Source organism: Heloderma suspectum, chromosome 4 (assembly GCF_057233095.1).
Source record: "Heloderma suspectum isolate Gila_16-S chromosome 4, 16-S_ref, whole genome shotgun sequence".
Classification (NCBI taxonomy): domain Eukaryota; kingdom Metazoa; phylum Chordata; class Lepidosauria; order Squamata; family Helodermatidae; genus Heloderma; species Heloderma suspectum.
The window spans coordinates 248,972,347-248,998,518 of record NC_139461.1 but is presented as its reverse complement, the minus strand read 5'-3'; the positions used below and the strand labels follow the sequence as shown (position 1 = coordinate 248,998,518).

The following is a 26,172-nucleotide window of genomic DNA, read 5'->3' as shown; positions in this document are numbered from 1 at the left end:
TTTGGTCCATAAACAAGCTTTTTATCTTCAGCTCCCTCAGTGCTCTCCCCATAACTGGATTATTCCTACATGTCCTATTCTCCCACTCTTCAATTTGTTTGGACACTGGCTGCTCCTGTTCATCAGTTTGGTTGCCAGTATCCTTATCCACAATCTCTTCAGGTACATTCTCCATCGCCACTAATCTTTGTTTCTGAGTAATTCAGTTTTGTTTCAACTGCATACATTTATTAGCCTTTAGATCAATAATTTCTTCTGTACGAGTCATACGAAGCTCCACTTCCCTGATTTCGGGTAATGTTTCGTTTAATCCACCTAAAGGGGGTACTGCTTCACCATTGTTATAAAAATCAAGCCTCTGTCCATTGAAGCAGCAGTATGGTCAAGAGAGGCAGAAAGTCTATAGCAGCCTCCCCCAACCTGGTGTTGGACTACAGATCCCATCATCCTCAGCCAGCATGGCCATTATTTTGTCTACAGTATTTTCTTCTTGTTCACTATTAAGAAAAGTAGGCCAACTAACTATAACCAAATGAACTGATATCTATAAATGAACCTATAATGAATTAACACCATAATTATCAACAAAATAATTGGTCAATCTATATTACAATTAGGGAGCAATCCTATGGCTGCTAGTCAGTGGCTAGACAGCCATAGGATATGTGGTTTTCCGGGAACCGACCTTCCCACCTTTCCGTGCTGCCTCACAGGCAGCATGGAACAGCCCCCCACTCCGCGCTCAGAAGAGGAGCGTGGATTGGCCAAAATGGGGCATTCTGGGGGGCATTCCAGGGCAGGGAAGGCGGAAATGCCAGTACAACACATCCTATGTGTCATCTGGCAGCCTCCTCCCCTGCTCTGGCTTCCCGCAGCTAGACAGCCTAAATGCAGGGCCGGAGAAGCACAGAGGGAACGATCCCCTCTGTGCTTCTCCTGCTTTGTGTTGGATAGGCGGTCGCCTCCAAGTTTGGAGGTGGCCGCCTATCCCCATAGGATTGCGCCCTTAATATACTACTTAAAGGTGTGTGGGGGTAACTGTACAGGTTATAGTTTTTGTTAAAGTAAAAACAACAACTTCAGATTGAAGAAACAGCCATTTGTGCTTTCAGCGTAGTACTTGTGTGTTAAAGTGGAAGTATGGGAACAGGACAAAAACGATACCCGAGTTCCTTTTTTGTACGGTTAGAGCATAACCTGCCATGCAGAGGGCACAGTAAATGCTGGTTACATAATTTCCACTGTCCATAGTGTTTGTACATCTCTTTGGAGGCTTTTGCAGAAAAGAGATTCATAAATACTGGAAACAAACCAGATGCATATGGTGTAGGTCAGACTGTGGACCAGTGTGGACTGCTAGATCTACATCCTCAGCTTCTCTCAGAATTGCTGTATAAGTAGAACCCTAGAAAGTATACTTATAGGTCAGGAGTGGGCAACTTGTGGAGCTCCAGATGTGTTGGCCTACAATTCCCATCAGCCTTAGCTAGCATAGCCAATGGTGAGGGATTATGGGAGGTGTGGGGCCACATCATTGCCCACCCCTGACCTATGGGTCATATCAGTTTATAGTGTATCTCTGGTATGCAAGATCTATTCTGTTTTTTAAGGCAGGAATAACTGCAAAGCCATTTGAAGCAGTGCTGTGATCTAAAGGAGAGCAGTTGTCTTCTTATCCTTGTATCAAGCCAAGAGCTTCCCCCATTACCTTAAACTTGTTAGGTCTGAAGCATGAACCCAGCTCACAACTTTACCCAGATTTATCACATCTCACAAAACTCCCCAAAGCTGGCATGATAATGGTGGATTGAGCTAAAAGGTAGTCTTGTGAAGAAGTAATACCATATCTGCTTCATCATGTCAGACCTCTGTGTTTATCATTCATCCTACATTCTCAGCATCCTGATCTGGTTGTGTGAATTGTCACATAGTCTCCACAGGTTGGACCCAAAGGGCACCTTGTATGAATGGAAGGGACTTCCTCTTACACAAGGGGGGGGTCCCAAGTTTGTGCTGATTTCCCCCTCTGGTTAAAGCCCCCCCCCCCATGTTACATTCCTCACCATTCTGATTGTCCCTGACTGTCAGGGCCTGCTTTGGGAGTGGGGTTGCAGCAGGGGTGTTGGACCTCTTTCAGCCCAATGGCTGAATTCTGTTTCAGAGAAGTTGTTGGGGGTGGCATCCCAGTGGTGGGTGGGGGCTGAAGGCAACAGGGGGTGAGGCTAAAAAACCAAAAATACTTGCATATTGTAGCTTCAAGCTATTACTGCCATTAACTAAGCCTTAGGAGAGGCATTTCAATCTTTTAAAATGGGGGAAAATGGGCAAGAGCCAGGAACTACCCAACAATCAGCGTTCAGGGGGAAGGGGGGTGGCCAGAGGGAAGGGGGCACAGCCACCTGGAGACTCTAGGTGGGCTGGATTTGACCTGCAGGCTTGAGGTTCAACACCCCTGCATTACAGTATGGAAGAAGAATGGGGGAAAACCCCTGTTCCAAGAGCAGAACTTCACTTGTACTTGTTGAGATCCAACCATATACATGGGACTCAAATAAACAGTTTAGACTACCCAATACATGGGACGCAGTGGAACTTGAATTCACTGACAGTGTTGTCTTCATTTCCATGCTTTCTTTGGTATCAGGCCACTTCTCGACATCATCCTGTGGCCAATGGCTATGAGCTGTTTGAGGTTTCAGAGGAGAAGGATGAAGAGGTTGCAGCCTTCTGCCATATGCTGGATGTGTAAGTACTAGCCTAGGCTAAAAAATGACTCATCAAGACATACTTCCAAGGCTTTCCATTGGGTGAAATTTCCCTGGGAACCTGAGAGAGAGAGAGAGATTGAGAGATTGAGAGAGAGAGAGAGAGAGAGAGAGAGAGAGAATGTATATGTGTTTGTGTATGTATCTATATGTATATGCCCAACTGCCTTGAGTAATTAATTAGTATTGCTGTTTAATCCTTGGTGACTGGAGAAAAATCCTCTTTGTCACTGGAATTTATGTTGCATTGTGTTTAAGCAATAGCTCCAGTGGAAAGGGCCTATACTTGCAATAGATGGGATGAGAATCAATCTGTTTAGGATTGTAATTCCTGCCATGGCTCACAGTAAAGCAGCAACAACAGAAGGTGGAGGAGGTGTTCCTCCCAGGTTTGTAAGCAAAAGTATTGAGGAATGTCACAAGGACAATGTAGTGAATTGTAGAAATACTTCAAATTGGCACAGAGTTTCAGTCTGTTGGTCTGGCTAAGGGTTAACTGTTCTTAAGAGGAAAGTCAAGCCAATCTCTCTGATATGCAGCCAGTAGAATCCTTCCCCTTCCCCTTGATTCTCTTTCCCCATGCAAGGCAAGGCACACATTAGAAAAATTCCTTGCTTTTGAAATGTAAATGATATTTTCCTTTTCCCTTGATCCTTTGGCATTCTTCTTCAGCATGTCTAGAGTTAGACCAAGTCTAGGTTAGCAACAACCAACACGCCAACTATCTGGAACACAACTGAGATAGTGCAAGACTTGTGGGGAAGTCAGATGATTCCTTCCATTTGATAGGCATCTCACAAAGTGGTTACAAAATACAAAGTCCATTTAAATAGGACTCTTAGATTAGGTATGAATGCAGAATTGTGTCTGTTAGAGAAGATCAAATGAGATCTTTGTGCAAATGGGAAAACAATGTTAGCATCTCAAAGGCTTTATACAGTGGTATGGATTTCAAAAGGGGGAGTAGACAAGGAGATCAAGTACAAATACTTTTAATTTAAAAATAATAAATGAATTTTTCCTCAATTAAAATAAATACATAAAGGGAAAAGAGGAGATCCTATAAGACACTAGAGGGAATGGGCATGAGATGGTGATGGAAACTAATTGTACCCATCCTGTTTTGTCCACAGATTGAGATCTGGCTACAGTACCAAGGATTACTCTCTTACTGGTTATGTCTGGAGTGCTGTCAACCTCAGCCCTGAACACCTTGGCCACGGAGTTAGCTTAAAAGTGACCGTGGTTTATGACAGCCTACAGGAACCTCTCACCTTCACTTGTGACTGTAAGTTGTTGGTTTGAACTGAAAAGCCCCTTCAGCTCATACCAGTTTGCATTCCTCTTCCCAGCAATGGAGGGGATATGCGTTCCACTTCACTGCAATGAATGTACTGTTGTCAGTTGAAGTAGAGAACAGTGCTGTAGTCTCTTCTGGAAAATGCAGTCGGGACCAAACTAGACGCAACTTAAATTTCAGGAACACACTTTACTGTGCACCGGGTTAGGGCACAATCCTGTGCATGTTTAGACAGAGAAAAGGCCAACAACCCCCAGCATGGCCCATCCAGCCATGCTGGTTTGCACCCTTAGTTATGTGTAAATACAAATAAGAGCTTCAGTTAGGTGATTTTTGTTGGGTTAGGGACAGGTTTCCAACGTGGTGGCCACAGGCACCAATATGTCCACAGACACGTTTCTTGGCACCTGCCAGCCTCCTCACCCCTCCTGATTTGATCTTATTTCTTAAGATATTTTGAAATTAATTTTTTTAAAAAATATGCACAGAAATGCAAATCCTCCCTGTTGTTTTTAAAGCAGCATGCCGCCCGCTGCAACAACATGCATGTTCCATTACGGGGATGTGCTATCCTACTGCTGTTGTATTGGAATGAATTGGTCCAGTTGCTGTTGTTGTTTTTTCAAACATGTTAAAAAAAAGCCCATTTAGGTCTATCATCCTATGATCTCTGGGGCCACTGGGCTTTTTGGATCTCTCTCTCCAAGGGTGGAGAAACAGGTCTGCTTTCAGAGAGTGAGATCCAGCTTCATAAGCCTCCCCGCACAAGGCTGTGGGAAGGTCCACAGCTGGTGATTCTCTGACATCAAAGAACACAAAAAGGAGGCATGCTGGGGCATTCTAGGAGGGGCTTTGGAACCACAAGAACTAGATCCAGCTGTTTCAGTAACCCCTCCCCCTGAACGCGGAGTGGGGGAGTACACCAGCTAGAGCTGGTGTCCTTTATTTCTTTCCCACTGGAAGCAATGGAAGGGATCAGTTTAAAACAGAAAGAAAACATGGCCATAAGAGATCAAGGAAGGAAAAATGCTGTCCCTTCCACCTTCTGCCCTAACGGTGCAATATGTCAGGATATAGGAAAAAGCAGTTCTCCACCTCAGTTTGTCCCTCTCTCTGTCCCATAGGATTGCTCTGCCCGAGGGACAATTATATTTAAGGAGAACATGCATGTCCCACTCACTAGGCATATTTGAGGTATTTCCACACTCTGGCAACCCTCCGTTTTAATAGAATTTCACTTTTTATGTCTAGATATTTTTGTTATCCATATAGATGCATAGGCGTCACCAGAACACGCAATAGAAAGAAACTCAGACTTGCATTTTCTGTGTATCCCTTCATAGTTACACATTAAACTTCATTTGAAAGTGCTGGGCAGCATCTGTGAACTTGTCCATAGGTAGTCTTTTTAATTTTACGTTCAATATTAAATTCATTATTTGAAGTTTATTATCTTGGTGTTTGTTCAATACTTCTATTTTCATGTTTATATAGCCTTATATGATGGACTGACAGTTGTCCATCCAGGTGTCATAAACAGTGACCTTTATCTCATTTGAACAGTGTTTTATTCATGTATTTCATTTGTTTAATGAAACCAAGATTTGTACAATTGGTTCAGCTTGACCTTGTTAAATAGCTGAACAAACCCAATTGAGAAAGTTAGATTTCTTGTTCTCAGTGTAAACATGAAGATTAATTCAATGAAAATAGGAAATCCTGTGTTTCATTATTTTCAGAAGCTCTATTTCCTTCTCTGCACTTTATGATGGACCAATCCAAATTCTAGATGCAGAGGAGAGTGGCAGTAACATGAGATGTCACAGTGTAAGCTGAAATCATAAGAACATAAGAAGAGCCATGCTGAATCAGACCAAGGCTCCATCTAGTCCAGCATTCTGTTTATACAGTGGCCAACCATCTGCCTGTGGGAAGCCAACAAGTAGGACATGAGTGTACATAGCAACTGGTGTATATAGGCGTACTGTCTCTGATCCTGGAGATAGCATATAGCCATCAGGACTAGTAGCCATTGATAGCCTTATCCTCCATGAATTTGTCCAATCCCCTTTTAAAGCCATTCAAGTTGGTGGCCATTACTACACCTTGTGGTAGCGAATTCCATACTTTGACTATGGAAGTCAACTAACCCTTTCGTTAAGGTGAAGATACACTTCTTCCATGTTACTGGCCAATAGAAGTATTTTACTCCTTGATGGATACAAAATGGCAACTCCGATGGACTTGAATAGACAATTACTCCATATTGATCAGGTCAACTTCCCTAGGCCCATCTGGTCTCCTTGTAGTGTGTGGCTTCACTGCCTTACTTTAGTCCGCTGGAGTTATTTGCTGGCACTGCTGGGCATCTGCCTCTTGACTGTGGCACACCGTGCTCTAGATGGTGCATGTTAATGGCTGGTGGCGGTGGAAGTGGGAGGGTGTGCCACTGTCAGAGGGATTCCCTTGTAGATTTGCAGCAGGGTCCTGGACCAGACACCCTTTTATTCCCTTCTTACTCTAGGAATCAAATTAGCCATTCCACATAGGTTTTCTGATAAGACTAGCTCAGATGAACTCTGTGGTTAGCAAAGAGAGTAAGTTGATTTTTTTTCTAGGGCAGTTGTCTTCAACTGCCACGGATTCCCCTTCAATCCCATCATGTAACATGGCAACTATTTCCTAGAGAGCAATCCTGTGGTCCCTAGGCAGCATCCCCAGAGGCCATAGGACTGTGTGGGAAAATTCCTCTGAGGCTGTAGACAGAACTCCATCAGGAGTTGTTTTTCCGAGGTCGGAGCCCTCATTTTAGCTCTGCCCATCCACCATGGCAGTTTCCACTAAGTTTCCACTAAGCTTTAAGTACTAGTGGCTGTACTGTTTGTTGACAATGTTTTGCCTTGCTGTGATGGGAAGGGATATATAAACAGGGTCTGAGAGAACAGTGGAGACAGCATGACTTTTTCATGATTAGGGAATGGAAAGGGTCGGGATGGAGAATTCCAGGGAATTTTGTCTTGAGACTCATCATGCTGTGTCCGGTTTCTCCCCTCCTCATAGGTTCCTCAACGGTGGACTTGCTCATCTACCAGACACTGTGTTACACTCATGATGAATTGCATGACATCGATGTGGATGACTTTGTTCTCAAACTGTGTGGGCTGGAGGAATTCCTGCAAAAGTGAGTGAGTGGGTAATGCCTGTAAAAAAAGTTTAGGTTGCAATCTGAGACCCACTTACCTAGAAGTAAGTCCCATTGAACTCAGTGGGACCTATTTCTGAGTAGAAATGTATAGGATTGTGCTGTTAGACAGTCTGTCTGGTTTTTTGCCTTTCTAAACCACATGGTCTCGTGTGTTGGAGAATGAAAGACCCTGCTGTTGGAGGGTGGAGTGCATATAGAGAGCTACCCCAAGAACCCTAAATCTTTACCTTTTGTATCACATCTGTTTAAAAGCTCTTTCCACATTTCCTTGAGCCCCTTGAATGTGTTTTGTAGACCTTCCTCTGATCTGCAAAGGATATGTCATTTACAACCTCACAGAAAGTTGTGTTAAACCAGTCTCCTCCAATCTAGTGCCTGCCAGATGTGTTAGACTACAACTCCCATCATGCCCAGACAGCCAATGGCCATGCTGGCTGAAGATGATCAGAGTTGTAGTCCAACACATCAGGAGAATGCCAGGTTGGGAGAGGCTGTGTTAGGCTGTATGGTAGACTTCCTTCTCCCCCTTTTACCTCCCACAAATACTAAAACACTGCCCTGAACTGGCAGGAAAGGTGAAGTACACATTTTTTAAACCAATCAGTCAGTGGGTCAGTCCCTGCTGTGTCTGTCAAGATGGCATTAATCACAATTACCCAGCCTCTATTCTGAATACTTCTGTGACTTCACTCGTTTGCTGTGTATAACATTTCCACTGGTTTGATCATTGCTTGGCACACAAGGTACACACCTTCCCAAAGGCAGTGATGTGACTGAATAAATGGAAAAAATTTAGCACCTGCTAGGAGCATGGTTGGGCCCATGTGAGTCGATTAATTCCTAATTCCTTAAATCATTGAGATTGTCTTGCCAAGACAGCCCCAACGGAAGCCTTCTTTGGCCATGGAAGATATGACTAAATCTCATTGACTGCGTATGCCTTGAAATTCACATTTAGTGGAAGAGTTTCTTCAAGAGTGAGGATGCTGCCAACTAAAGCTCTTCAGATGGTGACGATGCTTAGTAACTTGACAAATGAGTTCCCTGGGTTTTTTTTTAAATTGCCTTCAACTTGTGCTCTGAAATTTGACAGAATGCCATAAGTAGAGCATGTAGAGATATGCTCTCAAATGTGGATGTCTAATGCATCCCTTGTAGCTCCATGCTGCCCTAAATGGATGATGTTTGGAAGGCAAGCGTGCTTTACTGCCACGATTCTCTCTCCAAGGGCTGCCAAGAGGATGGACAATTAATGCTGGTGCATTTTATGATGTGGAACTAGATGGAGAGGTGTTGTATCCCCTTCATGCATGATTCTGGTTCTAGCAAGCAGCAGTGTGTTGAAACCAGTGAGGCGAATATCTCATCTCCTTCCCATAGGTGCTTGTCCCATCATTTTGCCTCCTTTTTCCTTCTCTTTGGAACAGTGCACTTTGGGTAGATGAAGTCTCCCCTGGAGAAATAATGAAGGCACCTTCTGCTTTCAGGAGAAAAAGCAATAAACCATGCCCATTGGCTTTGACTGTCAGCCAACTGACTGGAAGCATTTAGACCGCTTGACCTGCCCATCTTGACCACGGTGCGCTGCATTTCCACCAAACAAATTACTCATTGATGCATGGGTACACTGAGAGCAGCTTTGTAGTTTTGAACTTCAGAGCTTGTGGTCCAGTTACAGCGACTGGGAATGCAAGCTGGCAAGTGCAAACTGATTATTACTGGGACTGGCTCGTTAGTGAACAGGCTTTAAAACCACAGAAACCTCTGCAAAGAACCACTGAATGTGTGTGTGAGAGAGAAAGAAAGAAAAAAAGAGAGAAAGATGAAGAGCGTGTGCATTGATAGCCAAATCAAGGGAGAAAACCTCCCAGACTGATTCTGGTATTTACACATGAATAACTATGAAAGTTTTTGAAAGTCTTGAGGTGATTTCCTGCTCTTTTTTAGCCTTGGCAGTGAGCAAAGTGGCTTAAACCACAGTCTGACTTTCTCTGAGACAGTAAGTGTCTAAACAGCTCAGGGATCTAAGTATATCCCTTTTGGCACTGCTAGATCCCTTAACACCTTTCAGCATGCACCGTGTGTAGAGCAAATCTCCTGTGGTTGCAATGGATTCTAGGAAATGGCTGCCTGTAGAGAGAATGAGGCCAGCCACTGCAGGGGCAATTGATGGAAGAATGTCCTAGACTTGAAGCCAGAGAACTAGTAGGAGCTGTTGCAATATTTCTTATTTGCTTTTTACGATTTAAAAAATTATTTTTGAATGGCGATGTTGCCATCAGCAGAAAAACCTCTCTTCTTTTTATGTAACATGCCTTAACTAAAAACAGAACCAAGACACTTGTATGAGATTGAGACAAAGTTATACTGCCAACCTTAGAACCCACAGGCGCCTCCTGTTTTGTTGTCCTTCCAAAAGGATCTGGCACCATATTTATGGAAAGGAAAAGGTTGCAGTCTATATCATAGGGCGGGGGGGGGGGGAATTTGAAGGTTGAAAACGTCTGCCGAGATGTGACCATCTCCTTGCTGCTGATGGAGGAACAGATTGTTTGTTTATTTATTGTTTTATTTATTTACAGCATTTTTACCCTGCTCTTCAGCCAAAAAAAGGCTGCCGGAGTGGCTTACAGAGATTAATGATATGACTGTGCCTGCCCTTAGGTGTACAGTGCAAAAGACATGACACAAAAAGAAAAGAGATTGGGGGGTGGGGAGCAAAACTCAGGCACCAGTTCTTAGTTTCAAAGTTCTTATAGGTGTTCTTTCTGGCAGGGAAGGGTGACACAAGCTCCGCGCAGCAGTTCTTTCTCTGGCTGATGTATGGGACCAGGTTGGCCTCCCCCTTGCCATGATGTTTATCTAATCTTGGGAGGCAGGCAGCTTCCCAGTGGTCTGATGACTAATGGGCTGAATTGGGACCATGGACAGCTCAGTTTAATTCCAACTACTGTAATTAAAATGATTATTGGGTCCTGCACATAATGCCTCCCTAGCCACACCAGACTCCTGCGCTGCCCTTACTCAAGCTTTCACTTTTCTTCTCAGTCTCCTGCACAGCTAGGTTCCTGCTTCATTCTCCTGGGTCCTCCCCTGCCTAGAGACTGCTCCTGTACTCCCAGATGGCCAAAGCTTTCTGGCTCACCCTCATGTAAACGATATTGAGATCTAGCCATGATATGGTTTGAGCAATGACGTCTGTTTCCTGATCCCTGTCAAAAACCCTCATGATACTTGCCTCCTAAGTATCACATCGAATGCAAAATACAAGCTGTGCCAGTCCCACAGGGGCAGTGAAGACAGCCATTCTAAGTTAACAGACATAGTTGTGGCTTCTCAGAAGACCTGAAAGGCTGAGATTTTCTGCAGGGTTTAGTGCAAGGGAAGTACAGCCTAAGTTACTGTCTGTAGTGCTTGGGAACAGGGTGGGTTTTGTTGGTGTGAAGAGAGCAGAGCTGTCTCAAGTTACTTTGGTGCCCTAGGCGAGGCACAATTTTGCCCCCCCCCCAGCACTACCACTACTCATTCCTGAATAAAATGGGTTCGTAGAGCCTCTAACTACTTCAGTGCCTCATTGGCTGAGCACCCCACAAAGCTAGCGAGCTGATTGGTTCAGTTTGCTGCTTCACACACTGGGTTTGTGATGTTGTGATTTAAAATGGCACATAGCTACAGCCTGGACTGGCCAATGCAGTGCTGATTGATTGATTGATTGATTGATATACCACCCAATAGCTGAAGCTTTCTGGATGGTTCACAAAAATTAAAACCACAAAGTGCAGCATAAAGGTGGTAAAGGTGTCCCCAACCAGTCGTGTCCGACTCTAGGGTACAGTGCTCATCCCGTTTCTAAGCCGAAGAGCCAGCGCTGTCCGAAGACGCTTCCGTGGTCATGTGGCCGGCATGACTGAACACCAAGGTGCACGGAGCGCTGTTACCTTTCCCGCCGAAGCGGTACCTATTTATCTACTTACAATTTCTTGCTTTCGAACTGCTAGGTTGGCAGGAGCTAGGACCGAAGATGGGAGCTCACTCTGTCACGCGGCACTCGGGTCTCGAACTGCTGTCCTGCCGACCTTCCGGTCTGCAGTTCAGCATCTTAACCACTAAGCCACCGCGGTCCCCAAAAGTGCAGCATAAAACAATATAAAATATGAAAGCTTAAAACCACAGAATAACAGTATAACCAGAGTGAACCCTATCAGCAATGCAAAGATTTAAAATACAGATTTAAAACACCAGAGCTAAAAGACTAGAAAGATAAAATGCTAAAATACTGGAAGAATAAAAAGGTCTTCACCTGGCACTGGAAGGAGTACAACATAGGTGCCAGGCAAACCTCTCTAGGGAGCTCATTCCACAGCTGGGGTGCCACAGCAGAAAAAGCCCTCCGCCTAGTAGCCACCCACCTCACTTCCTTTGGCAGGGGCTCACGGAGAAGGGCTGCTGAGGATGATCTTAAGGTCCAGGCAAGCACATATGGGAGGAGGCGATCCTTCAGATAACCCAGCCCCAAGCCGTTAAGGGCTTTGAATGTTAATACCAGCACTTTGAATCGGGCCTGGAAATGGACTGGCAGCCAGTGCAGCTGGAAAAGTACTGGCGTAATGTGGTCTCGTTGGCCAGTTAATAATCTTGCTGCTCTGTTTTGGACCAGCTGAAGTTTCCCAGAGCGCTTTCCTTTATGGCGTGCCAAGCCCTGCCCGGCCACTGTTGCTGCTGCCTGTCTGGGGGTCGTTTGGAGCCCTGGATCTCTTGGCGTCCTAGGCGACCACCCACTTTGCCTCCCCCTAGAAACATCCCTGGTAGAGAGGCACTGTTCACTCCCAGTCCCACCCCCACTGTCCTATAAAGACAGTCTTGCAGAATCATTCCTGCCTTATGCCTGCCGTCAAATGAGAAGAAATGTTATGGATTCTGCCTTCTTAAAACCTAGCATTGTAGCATAGAATCTGTCTTTTACTGCATCTGTTCTGAAGGCTTAGCACAATAATCTGTGGTTTCAAAATGCTACGTTCATACAAATCGAACTGCAAGCTCCTGAGTCCTGTGGCGGTTTTTAGGATGTAGGACATATCTGTCCAAACATGTGTATATGCTGGGAAAACTGCTCATGCACTGTGTTTGGCATGCAGATGATTGAAATGAGATGACCTGCCCCTTCTCTGCCCTGTTGTATATCCACCTCCTTGGCAGGACACGGAGTACCAGATGAAGAGAGCAACAGTGCTACTCGCTGCCCTGCCATCCAAATGGAAATCTCTCTAATGAGCTGGTGTGCGGACTCCCTGCTCAATCTCAACAACGCTCTCAAAAGGTCTTTGGAGAGCAATCATTTCTTTATTTTTTTACCCTTGCACTAAAGCTTCCTCCCTGGACCCTTCCCTGAACAAGCGTGTCAAACTCCTTTTCTGAAAAGCCAGGCTTTAATTCTGTTCTCACAACCAGGGGGAGGGTTAGCAAGGCTGACAGCAGCAAGTGGCAAACCCAGGCAGCTGCCAAAAGGCCTCTGGGGCCCCTTTTCCAGTCCCGTGTTGAGCATGGGGTGGGTGTGTGGGCCATTATAACTGCCCATAATGTCCCGTAGTGACTGTGTGCATTGTGGCAGCTGTTTGGCACTCACTGGAGGAGTTCTGCTGCCATCCTCTTCTGGCATTGGTAAGTCTGTCTGTTCTCTCCTGCATTGGTGCACAAATAAAAAGAAGGAAGAGAAGGAGAGGAGCCATCCATTGTCATGGGGGCAGCAGGGAGGGGAGCTACTCTAGAGCAGCTTTCCTCAACCTGTTGCCTTCCAGATCTTTTGGACTACAACTCCCAGCATTTCGGACCATTGGCCCTGCTGGATGGGGTTGATAGGAACTGAAGTCCAAAATATCTGGAGGGCACCAAGTTGGGAATGGTTGTTCTAGGGCAGGGGGGTGAATTCCGTTTTGGAGAAGTTTTTCGGGGGCCGCATTCTAGTAGTAGGTAGGGCTGAAAGCAAAAGAAGGTGAGACCAAAGGCAAAAGCAGCAGGGCCCCAAATACCAAAAAAATACCAGTATATTTTAGTTTAAAGCTCTTACTGCCAGCAACTAAGCCTTAGGAGGGACGTTTCAGCCTTTTAGTATGGGAGGAAAACTGCAGGGGAAAACCACCCAACGATGACTGGTTGGGGAAGGGGGGGTGGGCATCTTGGGAACCCCAGAGGGCCAGATTGGGACCAGAGGCAGGCTGGATTGGACCCCCGGGCTTTCTGCACCCCTGCTGTAAAGGGTCCCATGCCATGGTTCCTCTCATACACTTGGATCGAGCCCTGAGTGTTAGATCCATTTCAAGCAACACGTCCATCTGACAGCACTGAAACCAAAAGGCAAGTTATCACGCAAAGGAAAAGAGTGCGTGCTCTCCACATTCTGTCAATCTTAGTTCAAATGGCCAAATTATCTTATTGTTCTGGCACATGACAGTCAGTCAAACAGACACAGAAGTGCCATTGTCAACTCACAAATGAGATCATTTGATCCAGGGAGACCCTGTAACCTGCCCAGTTGTTGCATAGGGAGGATATGGCAAAAAAGCAAGGCTTTGTTCCCTCGCATAATACTCTGAACTGCTGATCCCTCCTTCCAAACAGCTTCCTCCAGGACAACTTTGCTGCAGTTTTGGTTTGATGCATTACAACAATTGTGTAGCTTCTCTTGCTGACTCAGCAGCCAGCTAGCAAATTGCTTTTATTCTCAAACCACAAAGGCGTCAGCGTACACCATTTTTTGAGTGTGCTGATGACAGTCTAAGAAACAAAAGGGAAAGTGCCCTCTTATCTTTTGTGTTTTTAAACATGTGTACATGTGCAGGTTTGAAATTGTAACTTCACTTTACAAAAATCAAAATAATAATATTGGAAGCTACTGTGGCAGGGTGAAAGAAGCTTGTTCATAGGAACAAATCACAATCTGTGCATAATAGTAATTTTCCCATGGATATTTGAATTTTATTTTGAGTGACAGAATGTTTTTGAGCTCTACAGTTCAATTTCCTTTTTAAAGGATAATTTCAGAAGCATTGGAGAACACATTGGAAAGCCAATAATTACTTGCATTCCTTTTTTCAGAGGGGAAGCCAAGTTAGTCTATTGCAGAAAAATCAACAGAGAGTCTTGTGGCACCTTAAAGACTAACACATTTATTCTCGCAGCTTATTCTGGCAGCTTTATCAGCTTTAAATAAATATTTTATAAATATCAAAGGATAGGTAAATATCAAATGATCAAATATGGAGGACATTCTACTCTCACAAATGGATTTAACTGCCATAGTTTACAATGTTGTAATATTGTTGAATTCCAATAAACTTCCATGGTACTTAGGCCTGAGACAAATGTAGCTCCCTGTAGACCCTCAGTCCTATATTGACACAAATACCCGGCTACAAATCCAGTATGGATTTTCATCTCTCCCCCATACTTAGGGAAGGAATTGGGCTTTTTGGACCCCATTTGTTTCTCAAACACCTCGTCTGTTTATCTATTTAAATATTTATTAATTCCTCCCCCCCCCCCAAGCCAATCTTTAAAACACACACACACACTTGAAATATTCTTCTGGCCTAGGTGAGAGGGAGAATGGCTTTATGATTCCCACAAGGGCCAGCCAATCAGCACTCTGAACAGCCTGGTGGGGAGGTATGAGGAATGAGGCTTCATGAGGGCTAACCAATCAGCACTCTGCACAGTCCAGTGAGGAGGTGAGAGGGATCATGCATCTCAAGAGGGCTAGCCAATCAGGACTCTGCACAGCTGGCTCTTTTTGAAAACAAGAAAAAATGTTTGCTCCTGATCTAGATTCAGTCTGGAAGTTTGTACATCTGTTCCCAAATGTCTGTTTGTCTCTGCCCTTAGCTAAACTCTTATCTGCAAGATCAAAGGTGAGGGTTTTTTCAAATGCCATTCTCCTGCACTATCAATTTATTTTAACTGTTAACACAAGTGCCCTTCTGTAAAGGAAAGCTAACAGTCTTAATTTTCACATGCCTGCCTTCCAGCTATATGCATTTGATACTGACATTGCTTGCTTTTCTTTTCTTTTTTTAAACTATCCATTCCTGGTGTTGGTACACAGCAAATATTTAACAAATGCTGGAAATGCCATTCAAAGTCAAGAGGTCAGGCAAAAGTCTGCTATCCTGTAATAGTTCCTGGTCCTACATGCGCTGACTTGAATGATAGTAGGCAGGAATGTCACATGGGGTAGTGAACCACAGGATACATAAGGACAGAACTCCTTTGTAAATATATACAGGTGCTTCTTTTCAAAGGTTTAAAAATGCTAAAACCCCATTACTCCATTCAGGTTATAGTCCTGAAAATAGAAGACACAAAACTTCAACATGCCAGACATATCTCTACTGTAGGACAAAGAACAGGGCAGGGAGCAAAGTATCTGAAAGAGCGCCTCCTCCCATATGAAGCTGCCCGTAGTTTAAGATCTATGGATGTCCTTCTGCATGGCCCACCACCAACAGAGATTAGGTTGGTGAGAACACAGGATAGGACCTTCTCTGTGGCAGCCAAGGGTGTTGCTAGGACTTAAAAGATTCAGGGTACAAATCTGCATAATCTATATGCATCTATGTGCATCTATATATGCACATTTAGACATAATTACTAGGATGTATTTAAATTTCTCAGGAGGCAAAACCAGCCTTACTTTCTCATCCAAATCTTCTCAAATTAAATTAATTCTTCAGTTAATTTGCACCCTGCCCTAGACCATTCCAAACCAATGGGAAAAGGTTGTTTTCTAAACTTAATTACTATGCAGGGGAAGATTTAGGGGGAGGCCGGTGTTGCAGCAAGTTGGAAGAGGAGAGTTAACTCTTTCCTCCCCAGCTGCAATCCCTCTTGAAAATTGCCCCCTGTATGGCAATTAAGCTGGGGGGGAAATCTTCTGTTGGCACCAATGGATGATACTCAGGGCTCCGTGGGATAGAACTAGGGGGAATAGGCTCAGGCCCAGGTCCCCCTAGCAACACCCCAGGGGAAAGCACTCTGTCTGTGGAACTCTGCCCCAGAAGAAGTTAGGACAGCCCCTTCCTTGTTCAGTTTTCGGTGGACTGTTAAACATTTTTTGTTCTGTACGGCCTTTTAGTATTTTAAATGTATTAGCTCTGCACTCTGTTAAGATTATCTGGTCTTAATTCTGCTGTTGGTGAGGTTTTCAAGGTTTTCACACTGTTTCTAAAGTTTTAATTATAAGTCACTTTGGGAGCCCTATTTGGGCCAAAAGTCCACTCGTACATTTATAAATAAAATAAAAAATAAATTTTAAATTACTCAAGCCCAGATGACTGCAGCAGGTTGTTCTCTTAAGGTAACATGTACACCTATTTTCAAGCATCAGATGCAGAGGTGTTGGAAGGAATCTGATGAGGTGAAAACTCGGTTGGAAATGGGTCTGATCTCAGTTACTTGGAAATCTTGGATAGGAGCCACAGTCTGGAACAGAGGAGTCCGCCTTATAGCATATCAGGCTATTTGCCCTTCTAGCCCAGTACCGTCTGCTCTGACTGGCAGCAGCAACCCAGAGTCTCAGGCAGAGAGTATTTTACTTCACCTGCTACCTAATCCTTTTCTTTAACTGGAGATTGAACTTGTGATCTCTTGCACGTAAATCATGTGCCACTGAGCTATGGTCTGTCCCGAGGATCTAGTTCCCTTGCCCTTCTGCTAACTGTACCACTTCCTTCTCACTTCCCAGGGTGGATCAGGAAACATCTGGGAAGTCGATCCCACATTTGCTCAGCAACTGCACTATGCTTCCTCCCCACTTTCGCTAACATGGCATAATGACTCGGGGTGGTGGTGATTTGCTGCAGTGGAACAAGCAACTGAGGGTAGCAGAGTAGAAGATCCTGGCATTGCATTGCCCCCCACCAGCCCAGCCATTAGACAGATGTCCTGTCAGTTCAATGGATTCTCAATGCTTGAGAAGAGCCATGCTGGATCAGACCAAAGGCCTCCCTAGTCCAGCGTTCTGTTTGCATAGTGGCCAACCAGTTGCTAATGGGAAGTCCACAAGAAGGACTTCAGTGCAACAGCACCCTCCCACTTGGGTTCCCCAGCAAACTACCTCAGATAGTGGAGATAATATATAGTTACCATGACCAGCCAAGAATGATATACTTATTCTAGGGTGGCCATGTGTCCTCTTTTACAGAGGACAGTCCTCTAATTGAAGGGCTGTCAGGGGACTATCTTCTATTTGAACATGTCTATTTGAAGGGTTGTCCAGTCCAAGTCCAGTATAAAGATAAAGAACCATAAGATCTGTTGCCCAGCAAGAGTTAGCACCTAGACAGCAGACTTAACAGGCAGGCACACAGGTCAGCTGGTCACAGTTTCCCACACTATGGTGAGATGTTTGTCTGTTTGTTTGTTTATTACATTTCTATACTGCCCAATAGCCAAAGCTCTCTGGGTGGTTCACAGAAATTATAACCACAAAATACAGAAGAAAAACAGTATACAATATAAAAGCTTAAAACTACAGTAGAAAAATACAACTAGAATAAAACCTAGCAGCAATGCAGATATTTAAAATACAGTAACAGATTTAAAACAGCAAAGCTAACAGACTATGATGCCAAAATGCTAGGAAAATAAAAAAGGTCTTCACCTGGCCCCTGAAAGAGTACAAGGTAAGACATAGACTGTATTTCTATTTAATTTATAATAATTATTTCTACATTTGCATCTATACATATGAATTAGCTTATGTAAATTCCATGCAAATTGGCACCCTCTTTTGTCCTCTTTTTTGGTGATGCATTTCCTCTTCTTCAGAGAATCCTAAGTCACCAACTTCTTTTTTCCTTAGTTTAGTTTTCTTAGTTGACTTGATTTGAAACTTGTGCTTACCCTACCTAAGGGCAGAGGAGCTGGTAACAACATTAAAATCAAAATCCAGTCAAACACCTCTTAAAGGAATAAAACTTGGTATCAGAATGAAATGTTTCAAAATGACCCCATGTCTGCCGGATGCCATTACAATCCAGCCCAAATTAAAAAGGCCTTGCAGCACTTCCTGAAAATAAATGCAAAGCTTCCCATTGAGACCGGACTGTTGGCACTTCTGGCTTTTTTTTAATCTCCTTTTTCCAGCCTTTGAGGTTTTGTTTTAATCTACTTTTCCTTCTTCCTTTTCAAAACAGAGCACCCTCCCACTTCCCTCTCTCCTCCCTCCAAAAATGGCTTTCTTGTGTGATTGCAGCTGTGCTGGTTGAGGCCAGGATGTAGGCTTGACAGAGATAAGAATGGATCTTTCCTCTTGGACAGGCAGGTGAAAGGGCCAGACTTCCCTTTCACCTGCCCTTCACCCTAGCACCACTCTTTCCGTCATGGTCACAGGCAATGGCCCAGCTTTTGGCTCCTGGGCTTCATGGTCACAGGCAATGGCCCAGCTTTTGGCTCCTGGGCTTTACAACACAGTTGATGTGTGTTGATGCAGTTGATGTGTGTGGGTTTTTAATAGGCTGTGCTGGGAGTTCATGAACTACAAAGAGGTTGTGGTGTAGTTAGAAACAGTGAGCTCTCCAGGCCATGATTCAGCTAATCTACTTACCAAAGACTGCCACTCAGATTTAAAATATCTTTATTTTAAATCAGCAAGTACAAAAATTAAGTTTAAAACTCTTTTTTTTTTTTTACCTCCATCCTCCCACACATCTGGTGTGCCTTTCATTCTTTGTCATTCCTGAAGCTTGAAAGTGTGCACTGTGATGTAAATTTTTTTACATTGGATGATGGGACAGCAGATGTACCTTGTTGTTTTAAAGCCTAGCTATGGAATTTGCAAATGGTTTTTCTCCCTGAGAAACAGCTGAGGCATATGAACATGACATGGTTTGCCCAATGTCTCCAAGCCAAAGCAGTTGCAGAACTGAGATATTCTTGTTCTGTGGCTCTGGATAAACAGTGATTTTACAGATCTTTCCTGCCTGGAGTAGCCTCTATATAACACAGGAAAAAAGGCCCTTTAGTTACAATTTCTTTATTTGTTTGCATCCTTCCAGCAAACACCCACTGGGAAGTCATGAATATATCCAGCACTGCAGGAAGTTTGACATTGACATCCGGCTGCAGCTGATGAAGAGAAAAGCTGTGCATAGCGACTTGGCTAGGACGGTAAATACCTGCTTGCCAGTGAGCGCCAGAGCATGCTCAGGGAGAGCAGTTGCATCCTAGATGGGTGTTGTTTCTGCCATTGCTAGCTCAGATGGAATATGTGCCCCATTTCATCCAGGGCTGCTAATATGATGGTACAGAGCAGCCTTCCCAAACCTCTAAATGTGTTGGACTACAGTTCCCACCATCCCCATCCAATGCTCCCTGCTGGCTGAGGATGATGGCAGTTGCAGTCCAACATATCTGGAGGGTGCCAGGTTGGGGAAGGCAGGCATGGAGGGTGGGGAAAAAATCCTCATACGTTGGAGCTGGGAAGAAACCTTGACTGTACCTCTTGATCATGTTGTGAAACCTGCCTTATTAAGAGGGGATGAGTGCATCCTGCCAATATGTCACTTTCTTGTGTTCTCTGCATTTGGGTTTGGTGTTTATATTTCATGTTGGCAGTAGAGCATCACTTGCACCTGTTGCTTGTCCTTCTATAAAACTCTGTTTCAAGGTTGTCCTGGGAAATATTTTTATTGTCATTCATTCTGTTTGCTGCCTGATCTAGATTTGGGCAGAATTCCTCTTCCAGACAGGCAGGCTCATTCTTATACCTGGCTGTAACTGCTGAAATGAAAGCATTTGTTTGCCCCGCAACAGCTACAGCGGCATGATGTGTCAGGCAAGCTGGACGTGCCTTGCACAGATAGTCCACTCGACTACATGTGCAAAGGGAAATGCTGTGCTGGCCTGGCACTGCCCCTTATCCAACCTCATCCTGAAAAGACCTGTTGGGCAGCAGTCTTGCACTATGGTGTTGACCAGTGGATAAGGCTGCCTTCTAGTGCGGATGCATAAAGGAGAGGGCCCCATGCATATGCGCTTGGAGCTGATCCAATGCCTTGCTGTTTCCATATAACACAGCATTGAATGACAGAGAGCCAGCGTGGTGTAGTGGCGAGAGTGTTCGCCTGGGAGCTGGGAGATCTGGGTTCTAGTCCCCACTCGGCCATGGAAGCTCACTGGGCGACTCTGGGCCAGTCACAGACTTTCAGCCCAGCCCACCTCACAGGGTTGTTGTTGTTGTGAGGATAAAATGGAGGAGAAGGAGGACTATGTATGCCACCTTGGGTTCCTTAAGGAGGAAAAAATAATTGCAATATAATATAATTATATTATATAATTATATAATATAATATAATATAATATAATTATATTATATATAATAATAATATAATTATAAATATAATTATAATTATATTATTATATAATTATATTATAATTGCAATAAATAAATAAATAAACAAACAAACAAACAAACTGCTTGGCATCTTAAGATATCTTGCCCCAGAGGGCAGTGCTGCAGGTCTACTCTGTTTACCTACTCCAGAGGTCCAGGTCTGATTTGGAAACTGCATTTTCTAGGAATCAGATTGCTCCTGTAAAGTAATCCTCAGGCCAGGGAGGGATTGAGTGCCCATTCTTCATCTCCTGTTAAATTGATCTGTACATCCTGATGCTATTTTGGGGTGAACTGCATTAGCAGACAGCAGCACCAGTGAGCACTGCTGGCTTGGCACGAGCCAGCCTCAACAGGGGTAACAGAGATAGATTGGATGCATTTTAGAAACTGTCTTCCTTTATGCAGTTGAATGATGACCAGAGTCCTTCCACACTCAACCACTACGTTCACCTCCAGGAGAGGCCGATTAAGCAGACCATCACCAGGTAAAGATGAATAGTTGGAGGAGGAGGAGAGCAGATGTACCGCTTCTTTGGAATATGCCAGCTAGTGCTAAATAACAAAGAGAAACATAAACAGACCCAGCAGTTTCTTGATTTAGGCCAGCCATGTTGATACCACTCAGGCCTCTTGAGGAAGGACAGTAGCTCAGTGGTAGAGCACTTGTGTTGCATGCAGATGGTCCCAGGGCTCAGCCCTTCCCATCTCCAGATAGGACTGGAAATAATCCTGTCTGAGACCCTGGAGAGCCACTGCCAGGCATTTAGATCAGGGATGTTGGACCTCAGGTCCGCGGGTCTGCTTGGAGTTTCAATCTGACCCCCCAGGGTCCCCCAGAAGGCCATGTCCCACTACCATCTCACACCAATCACCAATCCTTTGGTGGATTCCTGGCTTTTGCATGTACTTCCCCCCCGACCCCCATTGCAAAAGGTTGAAATGCCTCTCTTAAGGCTTAGCTAGTAAGAGCGTTTAGCTAAAATATGCTGGTAATTTGGGCCCACCCCGCTTGCCTTCAGCCCCACCCATGACTGGAATGCGCCCCTAGACAGCGTCTCTGAAATGGAATTTGGCCCTCAGGCTGAAAGAGGTTCAACACCTCTCATGTAGACAGTTTGGAGCCAGATGGACAATTGTCCTGGGCAGTCTGATAATCTTAACTATAACAGAGATCCATTCCTCCGTATGGCGTAAACATGGGCTCCTGTTTCCACTTGCTCTGCTTAGCTTGTTTGTATTGTCCTTGTTTCTTCCAATAGGCAGGCCCTGAGCCTTCTCTTTGATACCTTCCACAACGAGGTTGATGCATTCCTGGCAGCCGAGGTGAGAGGAAAGTGTTGGGATTAATGCTGCAGTGGCTGGAAGAGGGGAGTGAAACCCTAAAGGCAGGCCTGGTGTCAGGGGTTTTGGCAAGGCCATCAGCCAGTTTGGTGGGGCCTCATTGCCACCCCGGGGGCGGGGGGGGGGGCAGGGCGCTCAGCAACGACACTATGTTGTGGCCCCAGAGGCATTGTGGGAGAATTAAAATGGCAGCAGAGTGCTTGCCGGATAGACTGGCATTTTTGCTGCTGCTGAGCTGCCTGCCTCAAGGTAAGGGCAGTGGAGTAGTGCCACTGACACCCAAGGGGCGAGCTTCTGATGCCAGTGCCTCCAAAGAACCCACGTGGGGCTGGGCCGGGGATGAGCACTGAGGGCCCTGCTAAACCTGGTGCCGGCCCTGCCTAAATAAATACTTCTTAATGTATCTGGAACAATTTGTAGGATTTTCATGTGGCGTGTGTGAGTCTCTGTGTTGGTGAGTATCAGTAGACGTAAATATTACACCTTTGCCATACTTAGGATATGAAATAACTTCCACCCAAAAAATGTTGTGATGGGAAACCTGGCAGCCCTGGACCACTTTCCCCAATCTCCAGTTTCCCCATCACAGGCCCTACTGTTCTCCTCCTCTCTAGTACCATTTCTCCTTGTTCTCTGGACCGTGACTGCCATTTCCTGCCATGTTGTTGTTGTTGTTCAGTCGTTCAGTCGTGTCCGACTCTTCGTGACCCCATGGACCATAGCACGCCAGGCCTTCCTGTCCTGCGCTCTCTCCCGGAGCGTGCTCAAGTTCATATTCATTGCATCCGTGATGCTATCTAGCCATCTCATCCTCTGCCGTCCCCTTCTCCTTTTGCCTTCAGTCTTTCCCAGCATCAGGGTCTTTTCCAGAGAGTTTTCTCTTCGCATTAGGTGGCCAAAATATTGGAGCTTCAGCTTCATTATCTGTCCTTCCAATGAGCACTCAGGGTTGATTTCCTTTAGGATGGACTGATTTGACCTCCTTGCAGTCCAGGGGACTCGTAAGATTACCACAGTTCGAAAGCATCAATTCTTCGGCGCTCAGCCTTCCTTATAGTCCAGCTCTCACAGCCATACATTACTACTGGGAAAACCATAGCTTTGATTAGACGGACCTTTGTCGGCAAGGTGATGTCTCTGCTTCTTACTATGCTGTCTAGGTTGGCCATAGCTTTCCTCCCCAGGAGCAAGCGTCTTTTAATTTCATGGCTACAGTCACCGTCTGCGGTGATCTTGGAGCCCAAGAAAGTAAAATCTGTCACTGCTTCCATTTCTTCCCCTTCTATATGCCAGGAAGTGATGGGGCCAGATGCCATGATCTTAGTTTTTTTAATGTTGAGTTTCAAACCAGCTTTTGCACTCTCCTCTTTCATCCTCAACAAGAGGCTCTTTAGATCCTCTTCGCTTTCTGCCATTAGGGTGGTATCGTCTGCATATCTGAGGTTGTTGATAATTCTCCCAGCAATCTTAATTCCAACCTCTGATTCCCTGCCATAGCTTGTCTTAAAATGTCTGCTTTACCAGATGCAAGATAAGAAGCTTTTGGGTTTCACAGTTGCTTTGCCTGCCCCCGCTGTAGTATAAAACCCACCATACTGTGTGGCAATACAACACCTGACGTGTTTCTGTGTGCCTTGCAGGTGCTTCTGACGATGCTGAAAATAATATTATGACAATATATAATCAAATTATATAAAGCAGGGATGTAGAACCTCAGGCCCGGGTGCAAATCCAGCCCTCAAATCTGGCCGAGATGGCCATGCGTCCTTCTCCTTTCCCCAACCATTAATCGTTAAGTGGTTTCCCAGCTTTGTGCAGTTTTTTCTCCATTCAAAAAGGTTGAAAGGTTTAGCTACAGGCAATAAGAGCTTTAAGCTAAACTATATGCTGTTGTGTTTTTTTTGTTACTTTAGTCCTGCCCCTTTTGTCTTCAGCCCCACGCACCAATGGAATGCGGCCCCTGAGAACTTCTCCAAATTGGAATTTGGCCCTTATACTGAAAGAGATTCTGTACCCCTGATATAAATATGAAAATATAGGTCAGGGTGAAAATATGTTGCGAGTATTTTTCTCCGCTACCATTTCCTCCAAGCCCTTCCCACATTGCTCACGCATAGTTTTATTCCCTGCTTGAAACTGATGGGAGGGTTTTTAATGCTGATTCACCGAGGCCAGGCCTGCCTATAAGATGAATGTCTCGAATCTTGTTTGTCCCAGGGCACCTGATATTAACTCCCTGCTTGCTTGCTTCTCCTCTTCCTCATTCCAGTCTTGAATCCTTCCTGAGAATCATATTTCCCAACATAAGGCGAGGGCTGCCAGCCATAAGTGTGTTTGGGATTGCAGCCAAGATGCTGAACTATAGAGCAACATGAACTATCGGTCAGAGCAGAAAATGAACTGGGTATAGTGAAGTGATCCTCAGGTTCTATTCTAGGCATTTTCAGCAGCTTTTGATAGCAAGTTCCTCTGCAGTGTATCCACTCTTTGTTTCGGTTTCCCTTCCCTTGTGATAAATACAGTAAAAACACTTTTTTTGTTGTTGGTTTTTTGCCTGCCTTCATAAGACCTTTGTGAAGGTTAAGTTCCCGGTGCTTGTAAAGGGCTTTAGGATTCATGCAGATAACTTTTTTTTCTCCATTTAGAAACCTCCGAATTATTCAGCCCTTAATACAGAGATTAGAATGTGTGATTTAGATTCTTTGAGTAAAGAAGCAAAGTGTAGGAGAGAGGTAAGCAGGAGGCTTTTGCAACCTACTAAAGGTGCAATCCTATGCATGTTTAGATAGAAAAATGTCCTACAACTCCCAGCAGTGTTGGCTGGGGAATGCTGGAAGTTGTAGGACTTTTTTCTGTGTAAACTTGCATAGGATTGCACCCTAAACTTATAATCTTGTGGCTGAGTTATCTGGTCAGTACTGAGGGTGCACCTTTATAGTTTTATAAAATAAGCTCTCATCAGGGATACAATCAAGTCCTACTTTAACCCTGAACTCCAGCAGGGAGTACAGGAACAATCTTTTTTCATCTATGAGGTTAGAACTGCCTTTGAGTCTCTCTGTTTATGTGAACATCCTCCCACACCCCTGCCCAAAGGATGCAACCCTATATACACTTTCCTGGGAGCAAATCTCATTGCACTCAGTTGGGCTTACTTCTGTATAAGCAAAGGCTCTTTGTGGCACTTTAAGACTGACAATTATGGACCAAAGTCCACTTCATCAAATGCATGGAATATCATTCCAAATTGGCAGAAAGAGAGAGAGAGAGAGAGAGAGAAAAGTGTACGGAAAGGGGTGGGGGGAGTTAGCAGTAAGATCAGAGAGGAATGGATTATCACAGGCAGTGATAATTATGTTAAAGCTTAACTGTGTATTTATGTGAATCCTGATCCTTGCTAATTTGGAAGAGGAAGCAGTCATTAGTAAACTGATTGCAGTAAGAACTAGTTTAATTCCCAAGTGAGAAAATGACCTGAAGGTCAAACACCAGGATGGGGAAAGAAAGTGTGTGTGTGTGTGTGTGTGTGTGATGAGAGAGAGAGAGAGAGAGAGAGAGAGATGAATGAATGAATGTAGGGGTTCTAACTCTTTCTTATCCATTTCTAAATGTGACTTCTAAAAGGCTATCCAGGAAATCTCAACAAAGTGGAGTATAATTGCAAAGCATATGCAGAATCCTGAAAATCTCAGCTTTGAGTTTTTAAATGAGCAAGTTGCTAGATCATGTCATTTTTGAACAGGGGAAAAATGGCTTTCATAGATGGGCTGCGCTTGCTAAAATCTCAGAAATTGTCCATGGGGGGTTTCCGGTTGCCAGGCAGCAGAATTTCTACACTCTGAAGGCTTCTGCATCTTTTCTCATGGCCCCATGTTATTTTTCTCTTCCCATACATTTGTATTCCTTCCTGCCTGGCCACAGTATCCTACAAGCATTTTCTAGGCTTGTTGCTTCCATTGCTTAATGAGATCCTGTTTCTTCAAGTGCTGAGCAGTGAAGGAGGAGAATTGTAAGTCCGTTCTTCCACTCCTTTTGAACTTCTGAATGATGGCTCCCCTGCCCCTGCAAGCCACATCTCATGACTCCTGTCCAATGGATTCTGTAGACTTTGTGTGCAATGAACAACAGTGCCCCTTAGTGGCACTTCCACCTATGTATTCTGAGTCACCCA

At 44.6% G+C, this 26,172-nt stretch overlaps 1 protein-coding gene across 1 annotated transcript in view; it reads left to right on the top strand.

Annotated features, from left to right (window-relative positions):
- PIK3C2B (phosphatidylinositol-4-phosphate 3-kinase catalytic subunit type 2 beta) overlaps positions 1-26,172 on the top strand; it is a 138,701-nt gene that overhangs the window by 56,029 nt on the left and 56,500 nt on the right. Inside the window, exons 3-8 of the mRNA XM_084853231.1 lie at positions 2,645-2,745; positions 3,899-4,053; positions 7,126-7,246; positions 19,321-19,432; positions 21,066-21,145; positions 21,920-21,983. Coding sequence (XP_084709357.1) covers positions 2,645-2,745; positions 3,899-4,053; positions 7,126-7,246; positions 19,321-19,432; positions 21,066-21,145; positions 21,920-21,983 — 633 coding nt within the window. The remainder of the gene's footprint in view (positions 1-2,644; positions 2,746-3,898; positions 4,054-7,125; positions 7,247-19,320; positions 19,433-21,065; positions 21,146-21,919; positions 21,984-26,172) is intronic.